General features: G+C 42.0%; 1 protein-coding gene across 1 annotated transcript in view; it reads right to left on the bottom strand.

The window, feature by feature from the left end:
- Nucleotides 1-526: 526 nt before the first annotated feature.
- Nucleotides 527-12,583, bottom strand: part of ano2b (anoctamin 2b) — a 50,059-nt gene continuing 38,002 nt past the window's right edge. The window contains exons 23-24 of the mRNA XM_076722313.1: nucleotides 4,881-4,986; nucleotides 527-4,423 (exon numbers count right to left, since the gene is read on the bottom strand). Of these exons, the coding sequence (XP_076578428.1) occupies nucleotides 4,034-4,423; nucleotides 4,881-4,986 (496 nt within the window). The 3' untranslated portion in view covers nucleotides 527-4,033. The remainder of the gene's footprint in view (nucleotides 4,424-4,880; nucleotides 4,987-12,583) is intronic.

Genomic DNA, 12,583 nt, shown 5'->3' with positions numbered 1-12,583 from the left:
GCTTGAACACCATGCATGAAAGTCACGAGCAGGCCCTCCTTCCTTTGCTATCTGCCACTTTTCTAAAACTGTCACATATATGGGGCCTTTCTTCTTTTTCTAATAGTATAAAACATGAAAATGTGGTTCATCTACTGGGTACGATCTGTACTACTAAAAATGAATCAAAATCATTCTAACATTTTCCGTTCAAAACATGAGGAAACAAGTCAGAATTCACTAAAATCTGTGTTGCTTGTCGACAAACATTCACCACATACCTGTACGAACTGATGCAAATGGCGTGTGGGATGAATTGTTTCACTGATGTCCGATGAACAAACATTTCCTACAAACACTTCGATCCCAAGACAAAACATGACACAGCTCCAAAATTTGAATCCACAAACAGGAAATGATGTCAGTGTTGCGTTCAAGGTCATTAGCTCCTGCATGGCCAGGCCGCAGAAAACTCTGCACATATTCATGCATTGACACAATTTAAACTCTTTTTGTACCTTTAAAGGAAAAAATACACCGCTCCATAGTATACAATGTGACATACACTCATTTACTTTAAGAGATTAGGGATTTTCACAGTACATCATATAACAAATAAACATATCCAGTGTGTTACATATTGCTTTTTCTATAGCTTCTACCTACACTAAACCACTGCTATTTTACCAGTTACTCTAAATCTGTAAGTTGTGCCTTCAAACTCTTGATTCAAGAAATCTGGGAGACACCTGAAGGGGTTCTGTCCAGAACAATGACTATAAATGCTGTTTTTTTCAGCATCTGTCAGCTACTCACTCATTAAGGTTCTGATTCATATTCTCCATCAGGATAAAACTCCCAGCGGACCGTGTGGCTGTTCAGTGATCACAGTGCATAAAAATGACAACCTTTGATTGTGATATCACTCTTTTCATGGTGTATTAAAGACTTTCGTGGACACAGAAAACATGACCAAACTTTGCTGCTATCCCACTTTGTATTGTAGCAGAGAGCAAGGAGTGGAAGTTAAAAACTAAAAAAAAAAACAAAAAAACAATGACTGCTCAAAACTCATTACTGGTTTAAAGCTGTAAATGCTGGTGAGAGGTAGATGTTTTGTGTGTTGTTTCTGTGTTTCTGTGTGAATTTTCCTCGAAAACAGTTGTTCATGAAATCCTGACTCATCATTTCATGGGAGAAAAGGTACCTCAACTGACTTAAGTCAAATTCTGACCTACTGTGAAAAGACTTGGTTTAGTGACAGATATGTATGAGGGAATGGCTTTTGCAGAGTATCATCAGAAACCCATTGTCATAAATGTTAAAACTCCTTGTGTGATGTAGTGGTTGGAGGACAGAAAGGCAGGGGGAACAAGATTTTGGCAGGATTCATGTCTTGACCAGCTGCCATTTTTATGCACCTGATCTACTGGTTGCCAAAAAACTTCCAGGCAAGAAGTATCAAGTTCAGACACAGTTTTCCTTTACCCTCATCCAGTGCCAAAAGATAAAGTGGGTGAAGCCTGCAAGAAGAGATGGGCACCTGAGATAATGCCCAATAAGATGTTCATTATCAAAAGCATTTCAATGTCCGTACATGTGGGGTTACCCTAATAGTCAAACTGATTGCAATGCCACATTCTAGCAGGTGCAGAAACCTGCTTCAGCCTTGGATGTTCATTGTTTTCTGAGGATTTTTCTTTCGGCCAGGTAATCTCACAAGGTCTACTTGGTCAAAACAAAAAGAAAAAAGGAAAAAAAAAGAACAGACCAATGAGATAAAAGCAAACAGATCACACAGCATGTAAAATAATTTCATAATCCATCTAACAATCATGTATTGAGAACTTCTACACCTTGTGTACTTATCTGTTCAAAATTGTAAATACCAAAAAGAAGAAATTTAAGTTTTATCAACTGTCGCACCCTCGACATCAGAGAAGAGACAGGGGCATGGATTTTTGGTTCTGACTAACAATGTCATTATTGGTAATTTGAGCAGTCCAGCATCTACTGTAGGCACAAAAAATGGTTTGTAATACCACTTAAGTTCCATCGGATACACAAGCAGTTAAGGTGGTGAGCTGAAGTTGGTTAGCCATGGTTCAGTCCCATCTGTGATTATACTCCATAGATGCTCCATTGTTCCGTATGCTAGTTATTCCAGGTTATGATATGAATCATGGACTAACATATAAAGGTATGCTGAGGTTTACAGACCACCTGTTTCTGTGAGTTTGACAGTCTGGATATTTACCATAACCTAATCTGGACCCATGATAGCAAGACAGCTAACAGCTAGCTCGACTTGCTGCCTTTTCTAGCCTAATGCAGGACAAATAACAGCACTAAGCTTGCAGGGAACTACAGGTGTGAAAACCCCCTAACGGCACAATGGGTCCTCTAAAATAAAACATTGTAAAGCAGGGCTGCCCACCAGATGTTTCTGGTGAAACATTCATTATTTTAATAATCTGAGCACAGCAGGTCAGTCAGTTAAGGGAACTTGGGATCCGAGTACCATTCTTCATCTTGACAATACAAGAGGTGTTTGCTTTTGGCCCACAATTAAGGGTCAGATCACAAATCACTAAATCAGATCACTAATAGTAGTTGATCAACACTATCTGGGGTTGTTGAAAGTACAGCTATATTTCCTTCCACAAAAAGTGAGGAGAATTCAAAGTTTGACTGTAACATTACAAAAGCTAATTTAATTCATATGCTAATTTGTTGTAAGCAACTACAGTACAGTGATGACTAGACCAGATAGTATGTTAGTGAGCTAACACGCTGAATTAGCTAAACACAAAATCAGTCATGTATCAGTGATGAACTGACTGGCTCACAGTCAGAAACATATGGCCCAGTTGTACAAAATATAATCTGTTGACAGTCAGTAGCTGAAGATTTCCAACATGGCTGGCAGAGATCAGGTGACAGCAGTAAATTCTTTTATGTTGAGATACAGCTCTTCTATTTGGGAAGTAGGAATTCAGATTTCTTACCTAGAGAGTCAGAGTTACATTCTGGTATTTCATAATGAATGAAGGCTGATTAGGTTTATTCCTTTGACCCTTAAAGGTGTGAGATCATTTCTAGCTCACTCCCAGTTTGCAAAAGAGTTGACTTTCTCTTTGCTCTGAGAAGATATTAAGTGTGGTTTGCTGCAGCTGTAGAAGTCCATATGGCTAACAGGAAAGACATTTGGTTCACAGATGATCTATATCTAAAATGATGGTGATGATAGTGGGCTCTATGAGTGGCATGCAGCAGCGTGCCACACTGGCATGTGCATCCTTCCATGGAGTCCATAGCGCAGGCCATAGAGGAACACCAGCAGCCACGTGCTGACTGATGCATCAGTTGCAGTAAAGTCTGACAACAAGTCAACGTGATTCCTGAATTCTACGCAGAAAAATGAGCTGGAGCACAGTAAGTGGTGTAAAGAAAATGAGTCGCTCCTCTGGCAGGCTCATGTGTGCTTTCAGTACCATGTATTGAAAAGTAAAGAAAACGTGGAATGTTGTGTCTGCTACAAATTCTGTTAAAAAAAAAAAATACATAAAGAGCATAAGCGCATAAAGCCGAATATTCTGTCAGTGCCCTGCCTGAGCAATGAGCCACCATGTCCATCAATCTGTTTGTGTTGAATCTGCCCATTTGTTAAAAGTCCTCCTTCTTTAATATTCATTTGTTCAGCCTAATACAGTAATTATTGCTTGTCTACGCTATGAAGCAAGTGTGCCTCGCTAAATAATTCCTTTTTACCAAAAAGTAAAAATAATAACACTTTATCATGTGAACAGTCAGAGCAAGGAGGAACAACACACAGACAGCCATTCAACCAGTGTGGACAGCGCACAGTCCACCACACTGAGACCGATGAATTCAAATTAGTTTGAAATCACGCTGTGGTGTTTTTTCTTCATCACAGCATTACTGCATCACACACACCAGGACACAAAAGACACAGGCAGAGATATTTATGGACCAAGTCGCCCGAGTAACATGTTCTCCAGTCCCGAGGCGCGGCTGGTGCGTGTTGTACATGTCACACCGCCGTGTGTCTCGAGTTCTCGTTTTCATTTCTGGGTGACGGGGGAATCTTCCTGGTGAACTGGCTGAAACTGGCGGCCCTACACCTCGCCCTCGGCCCTTCTCCTCCTCCTCTGTCACTCCCCATGGCTTGCATTGGACATGGGGGTAGAGTGCTGTAGCGGCCCGGGATGGGGGGGGCCTGGCTGGGGTGGAGCACGTGGCTGCCCGGGTGAAGGGTGGCGTCCTTGGAGAAGAGGCTCTGGATGAGCTGGAATTTTTCCTTCTCCTCCCGTAAGAAGACGTCGACCAGGAGCTTCTTCTCCCGTTTGAGCTGCTCCACGATGGTTTTGGGAACGTCGGGGATCACCCAGGCGACCACGAGGCTGAGGAACATCACCAGATTCTGGAGGGTGGAGACAAGAGGAGAAGTGTTATTCAGTTTTTTCTGCAGAACGCCGGCACGCACCTGTCCCTTTCACCTTGCGGAGTATCTTTGCCTCACGTCTCTTGCACCATGCCTCCCTGTGCCCCCCTATGGAGACCTGCCTCACACTTGCAAAGACTCTGATCTAGAAACTTGAGAGACATTGACTACATTTATATGCACTCTAATATTTCATTATTATTCCAAATATGGCAAATTCCGAATTTTATATAGGTTTTTTATATTATGCCATGCCTCTTGCCTGTTAATGGTCAGCTCTGTGCTTTGTAAACAATCCACTGAGCCAATGGTTTGCAAGGCAAGGGTAGACATGTATGCCCAGAAGAACAGCCCGCATTGCAGTGATTTCTGGACGAGAAACTGGGATATCAACAGGTTTTAAAAAACGTACGTTGAAATTAGCATCAGCCCATACCTGGAACAGAATGACGAAGGCCAGTCTGGCAGCCAGGACACACCAGTACTGTTTGGAGAAGGTGTAAGCGTCTGGAGACCAGGGGGGTTCCCTGTAGTCTTTATACCTAGAACAAAATACACATGAATGTAGTGTGGATGGCAAAAATTTGCATGCCTGATTTTGTTAACTTGGTCAGATTTTGCTCTTTTTTTTCTTGATATTTGAGCTTCTACAATTAGGTTATACAGTTTTTGTCTGTTTTAATTGTGTTTATTGTTAATATACAATCAGGAGTCTGTACAGGATGCTTTATTTTGAAAATTTACTGGATTCTCTGTGCTGTTCCTGTGTCTGACTTCCTGCCTGGCTCGATCCACTCTGTGTAGATTGATATTGCGTCTGTCGATATTAGACCTGGCAAGTATTCTCTGCAGAGCTGAGTGGAGAGCTGCTTCTGGGATGCTTCTGAAATTTAGGAGCGAGAATCCATCAACCACCAACTTTCCGCCTCCACTATCGTTCATCATCTTGTGACCCACCCTGATTTATCCTTACCTGGCTGAGACCGAGTGTTAATAAAACACACACTGAACTTGCATTCTGACTCAAAGTGCAGTAAACTTTATTAGGATTCCTTTCTTTTGTTTCCTTTGTAGTAAACAGTCTTAATTGTCCTTGCAAAACAAATGGCAGAAAATTCAAACCACATGTTGAGCTAACAGAAGACGGTTTAAGATGAGGGCAAGGAATCAACGAGAGAGACGAGAGGACAATAAGAAAGTAAGAAAGAGGAAAGGGACGGAGGCAGATGCATGACAGAAAAAATTAGGGGTAACGGGAGAAGAAATGTAGGAGAGAAAGACTGGAATGTGTTCTGTTTATAGCAGATTTAACACAACCACAATAGAATTTATGTGACTGGTCATGTTGAGGATGTAGCTTCATCCAGTAACACACACACACACACACACACACACACACACACACACACACACACACACACACACACACACACACACAGGCGGCATGAAACAGTTGCTCACCAGCTGGTGTTTTGGTCACCAGATCTCATGCATATAAATAAAAATATTCTTGAGCCAGTGTTTGATTTGTAAAATTAGCTCATTGAACAGATTCAGTCATATTTTGCTTTTGCTCTCTTTAAAAAATTGACTTCAACATCACCGAACCTAAGATTTCCCTTATTTGTCGCTGATTCTTGTGTTGATGTATTACTTATTTCACAGACTGCAGATCTGGTACAAGTGCTGCATTAGCAGCCTGTAACAGGCCGTAAAAAAGAAAACAGGGCGCAGTAATGTAACCTGTGGCACTCGGACAATTCAGACACCATGGCTGCTGCTGCTGAATGTGCTGGCTGCAGCGCAACAAGAAAAGATCAGAGAACTAAAGTAAAATGGTGCCAAGTAGGAGCAGGGCTGCTTGAGATGCAGACACATCAAGGAGGCGAGGGAGTTTCTCGGCTTGAAGGAGAAACCCTTCGATGTTTTGTCATTTTCTGTCACTGACTGCTCTCTCATTGAGTTATTGTGGACGTTAAGGTACAAACCCGAGCTGATGGCGAAGTCTGACAACGCGGTTTCCTGTTGGATGCAATCCCTCCTAAACAACATAAAGAGTCCCTCGTAAAGTCTACAACATAAAGCAGGTCTCACCGTTTTTATGCTCAACTTCATGTGTACTGTAATTTTTTGGCCACGCTCACTCATTCACGTTGGGAAATGTTGAAGAATTGAGCAGGATTCAGCCAAAATCAGCCCTTTAGCAGCCAGCCGAGTGGACATTACAGTTAGTGCTGGTCAAGTGACTGTGAATAATGTATGTGTTTTTATCAAAATGGGATTTTACTAGGGGTATTCAAATTATGAAATGCTATTTTCGATTAATGCCTTCAACCGTACGCATTTGCAAACCGTCAGGGACCACAGTACGGACATTTCAGGACCAACCCTCTGCAGATATGTCATAGTTCGTAAAATACTTTCATCTGCATTCATGCCTTTAAGCTGAACAGAGGAGAGGAATGAAGGATAGCTTTATGTGACTGTACTGTTGGGCCCCATCTTCACAAACACTCAGCCATTTCCTGTGGGATGCAAAGTACAACATATAGCATTCCTTTCAAGGCAAAAGCTGGGAGACAATCCATCTCATTGTTATTCTAGAGAACATCTTGAGGCAGAAGAATGCATCCTCCCAAACCACTGAAAGTACAGATACGGATAAAAGCCATTGAGATTTATAGTAAAAGATCAACATTATGTGGAGCTATGGCTAAAGATAGCCGTTTTATTACCTTAAATCTGTGCATTTAGGGCATTAAGATAGACATCAGACAGAGTCAGGTAAACTAAGAAGAGGAAACTGAACGGTCCAACAAAAAGACAGAGGATCAACGGGATCAAGATGAAACATTGTGTGCCAGACATGGAAGGAGAGGTAATTAAGCGATGACATGTTGATGAGCCATTGAATGCACGGATCATAGGAACATGAGCTACATCAGCAAACACAACATGCATAAATCTGTTTCCTCTGTAGCTGCCTGCTTAACGTCTTTACTGCATGGTCAACATAAAAGAAAAGCCATGAAGGGATGCAACCCAGTACCAAAGTACTACTGATCCCAGCAAAGCGTGTGTCTGGGAGCACGGAAGCAGGATGGCAACCATCTATGTGAAATGGTTTAGATCTCTCAACCGGCTGTCTTAAAGGACATTGTATCTGACTTTTGCTTCTCATTCCTTCCCGCTCAATCGAAATCAGCTGATCAACATAATCTATTACTATCAGAGTCTGACAATCATAATCAAAACTGTTGTATTGTGATTTTCATGTCTCAATCAATAGCTAAGTTCCGCCTCCCATCAACAAAATCCTGTCAAGCGATAGGCTCTGTCTCTAAAGACATTGTGACGTGTCACAGTTGGAAAAGCTCAGGTGTAAATGAGAAAATAGTTATGGCTGAATTCCATTTAGCTGCTTCAGTTTCAGGGTGCTGGCTCGCTGTCACGCTGTCATGTCTTACTGGGACACTTGAACAGAGCAGAGCCATTGCTAAAGGTGTACTATGCAGCATTTCCCACAAAAAAGACGACGTCAGTGTCGCTAAATCATCACTCATGACCCACTAGAAGTGTGTGGTGGTGTATTTGCCCTCTACCTTTTTTCTTCTTATTTTGCTGTGTTTGGGACATTGCAACCTTTGGGCAGTGAGATAGCAACTTTGTACGAGACCGTAAGCAGCACACGTCCAAGAGGAAGCTGCAAAAATGGCGGCCACGGCAGTGAATAATGTTACAAACAGTAACTGATAAATCCTTTGTGGTATGCTCCTTTTCCTGCTACAATGAGGCAAAATGTCTGCTGTGAAAAAGGCCTGGCAGACAAACCAAAGTAGGCCTCTTCCACCTGTTTGAGCAGGTAAAATTCTTACAGTTATGTATTCAAGAATTTCAAATATTTCTTAACGCCCTACAAGAGAAAAGGAAAGCAGAAGACTGTCTTTACCATGAACACGCAGCGGTTTGACACGTCAGCTTTAATGTGATGCCTCAGATCAAAGCTTTGTATTGAGACAGCTGACACCTACACACACTCATGAAAAAGCTTCCTCTGACGTCAAAATAGATAAAATGGCCTAATAGAGCTGTCTCACTGAGTACTTGACTAGCAGTATAGAAATAACAGAGGAGGAGGGCGAGATGTGTGTGTGTGTGTGTGTGTGTGTGTGTGTGCATTGTGTGTGTGTTAGCAGGGTCTTATGGTGTCTGATTCCTTCTCCTTATACAGTCATGAGTGCGGAATGCTGCCGGTGAGAGTCCACTCTTCTCTCCCTTTCTTTTTTCTTTGATCTATTCTTCTTTCTCTCAGTCGCTCGCCAGCGTTTTACCGTATTTTGTTGTGGAACAATTTCAAATGTGAACGAACGTGTGAAACCAGACCTCCCATCGCACCACACTCAATTCAACTTAACTCGCCTTAAAATATCATTCTCAAAGAACATTTTTTCCCACTCTTCATCTCTTCCTGTGTGTGTGTGTGTGTGTGTGTGTGTGTGTGTGTGTGTGTGTGTGTGAGTGTGTATTTTCTAGACGCTCCATGTTTGGTTATAATAGTGCAGCTCGGCAGCAACTGGAGCATCTAACTCAATATTAGGTCCGTAAGACCTCTCAATGAGATTATGGCGAGTATGTGAGAGACTTGTGAGTGTGTGTGTGTGTGTGTGTGAGTGTGTGTGTGTGTGTGTGTGTGTGTGTGTGTGTGTGTGTGTGTTCCCTGAGAGTTCCTGCTGCCAATATAGTGCCTCCTGGGATCCAGGAATAAATTTACAGACAAACAAGGGTCAGGCCATTCCCATCCTTAAAACACACACACACACGCTAACCCATCATCGCAGAGCATGGCTGCAGTCAGGTAACGCCATAGTAGAGACCAGTGACCTAAAACAAGAGTATCTGTCGTGTGGAAGAACATGTGTGCTGCATACTGTATGTTTGAGCATGTGTCTTTCAGTTTTCTGTTATTCCAGACACTCTGTTCTTTCTCACTGTTTTGTTCCTCTTTTCCCAGAATTGTTAAGAACAGAGTACGGTGACAACAGGTCTGGCACCCTTTTTACTCTGATCCAAAAACACTTCCATGCTTCTCCAGTTTATGACTCCCCCGTGGCTGGGTACAGAAAGAGGAACAAGATGAGAAAAAACACTGAGCTCCAAAATTCCCGCTCAACGTGTTAAAGATTAGCGTACGACAGATAAAGGCTCACTGACCACGCAGCTCCAGCTGTCACTTTACATTTGCAGTCTGGGAGAAATTAAATTAAAGATCCCTTAGATTGGGCCTTCTCGTCAGCGGGTATCACTACAGTGACCTTCATGTTACACATTTAAGACAGTTCTGGTGCTCGTGTGCAGCCTAACAAGACCACAGCTGTCCCACAGATGCTCGTGTTTTTAGATCTTGTCAGCTCAATTGTGGCATTTGGGAATGAGATGTTTTCTGACTACGATGTCTCACGGCTGACCATGAAAAGCCCCGCACAGTTAGTCATGAACGATGTATTGTACACCACTGATGCCACTGTCACTAAACTCTGAGTGTTGTTGTGTCTCAATGCTCCCTTCTGGCAAGTGAGTGTTAATCTGCAGTGACCAGATGTCCCAGTTTGTCCGGGAGTGTCCCGGTTTCAAGCTGGGTGTCCTTGACTCCTGACAAATATCTGTTAAACACTACAATGAATGTTTTCATTCACCAGCAAACTGTCCTGGTTTTCACCACAGTTAAGATAAGAATTCAAATAACTGTTCTCTGGTCTTTCACCGACTTTTATTACAGTCTGTGCCACTCATTAATACCTAATCCAACATAAAAAATATAATCAATGCACCACACGTCTGAATTCAACACTGATTTGTCTGCATGTGTATCAATCAATCAATGTGTCGTTGTTGCTAGCCTATGAGTCACAGGCTATGATACTTTCTCACCTGAGGGGACATTTTGGGCTTTTAGTGAAATTTCTTGACATCTACTCAGTGGATTTCCTTTAATCAGAAGCAGATATGACACCCATACAATGTATCCGAGTGCGGGATAGCGTGACTCCTTGGCCCTCACTTCACTTCCTGGTGATAAGAGCGTAGCTATGGCCAACTTCCCATCAGCTCAGGGAACAAGCTCTGTCTTGACATAAAGCAGTAGGAATTCTTTTCAAAGTCTTGTCCAGGAGGAGACGATCATTTGTGACATATAAAGCTGATTAATCACGAGAGTTCGTGGTTAACTTGTCCTGTCTCTTGTTTTTATTAGCCTTCATTTATCTGTTCATGTTGGAATTGAAGTTGTGTATATAACAAGTTCTGACCACTAAAATCATCAAAATCGTTGTATAGAACAGGTTTGTGCAACAAAAGCCAGAGCGAAGTCCTTCCAGCTGTCTACTGGAGCAACACTTCAAACCTGAATGCATTAGTTCTTAAATTCAGGACCAAATTTTCCATAATCTCTTAATAATGTGCTCCTTGCCTGCTGATTACACACATCATTAAAAATGTTTTTTTTTTTTTTTTTGCAACAGCAGGATTAAGATAGCGGATAACAGACAATGTGTTGGATATACCCAACATCTGCATCGCTGTCAATCAAACTCTGAAGAAATGGTTAATTTTTGGCTGATATGAATCACGTGTAAAACTGGTTTAGTCTATATTTGTAGATCATTCTTCTCTGGAGAATGTCTGAAAGTTTTCCTGACAGTGGCAACTCTTAGAAATCTCAACCATCAGGAGAATTCATACTTGACCCACGTTTTATTTAGCACTCATTTAGCACTGGGAATACAGTAGAGAAAGCATGACTGCAGAGATGTACAGTGATGCTCTGCCCACTGATGCAGAAACTGTCTTCAAGTTCCTCACATTGCTGTTTTTAAATGTCATTAAATATTTAATCCCTCAGTGGTTGGCTTCTATCACACCATCCATCTATTTATCCATTCATCCATCCATCATCAACTACAGTGCCTCTCCCCTTCCTTCCTCTCCTCTGTTGTTTCTACATTGTTCCATGCTTCCCTGTCTCCAGCTTTATCTTGTCTTCTGTTCAATGACAGTATCCTTCCTCTTGCCATTCGCTGTTTGACACCCTCATCCATCCATTTATCCATTCTTGACCGGTTTTTCCTCCCTCCTGCATACAGTATATTCACACATACAACAAGAGGCCCCAAATTAACTGGGTCAAAAAGACAGAAAGAAAGAAATGAACTGTCTGGAGCATCTGACATGCTCTGAATTACAGAGTTGAATCATTTGCCGAGAGCCCAGAGGCGCTGCCCACAACAAGCAGCTAACACACTGCCTAGACACAGTCTGTACATAGACGATACAGCACTTCACACACTTTTAGACACACACCCCCTTCTTGGAACATCTTCCCGCCTAATTCATGCCTATAAGCATTCAAAGCCTACAATATCTCGACGTGTTTGAGACATGACGTACCACACCACATTGACACAAAGACTGTATTCTTGCACTGTCATTCTTTGCTGCCTTATGTAACAGCAGGTTGGCCTCTGTGGGCGCCGGCCCATGACCTTTTCATCTACAGTGCTTTATATTGATATTATGAAAGAGACGCTTGCCACTGGCATGCGTGAAAATGCATAGTAGATACAATAGTGCACTGTCTTTTGAGGCTTCTAATTTCAAGCTTAATTTGTGTCGTGACAATATCTGTTTGCATGAACTGCATCTGCATCTCCAACCCAAAGCTGTTACTTCCTCCCCCTTCACCACATTGATGACTGAGAGAAAAAGTTCACTTTGTATCATTTGGTGGTTGCGGTGGGGACCAAGACGGTGGCAGAAAATGCCTGCAAATTTTAGTGACAGCAGAGTGCTCAACAATCATAATTGAAGAAAAAAAATAAATTATAAGAACTAAGAACTAACTAACTCTTTGGAGACTCAAGCAGTGGAACATCACTCATGTAATGCTTTATGCAGATGATATATTATTATATGTATCAAATACTGATTTCTCAATTCCAACTACAGTCACTTTAATTGAACATTCTGGATCAGGGTCAGCTATGCCTTTAATTCTGCTGCCTTGCCTGATTTATTGTTTTTTCTGCTATCACAAACGCAAAGGCTTGTTTTGTGGCACAAAACAGAAAGATTGTGCTTCATGTG

The sequence above is a fragment of the Chaetodon auriga genome, chromosome 22, assembly GCF_051107435.1.
Source record: "Chaetodon auriga isolate fChaAug3 chromosome 22, fChaAug3.hap1, whole genome shotgun sequence".
Taxonomy (NCBI): domain Eukaryota; kingdom Metazoa; phylum Chordata; class Actinopteri; order Chaetodontiformes; family Chaetodontidae; genus Chaetodon; species Chaetodon auriga.
This window is presented reverse-complemented; position numbering and strand designations above follow the sequence as displayed.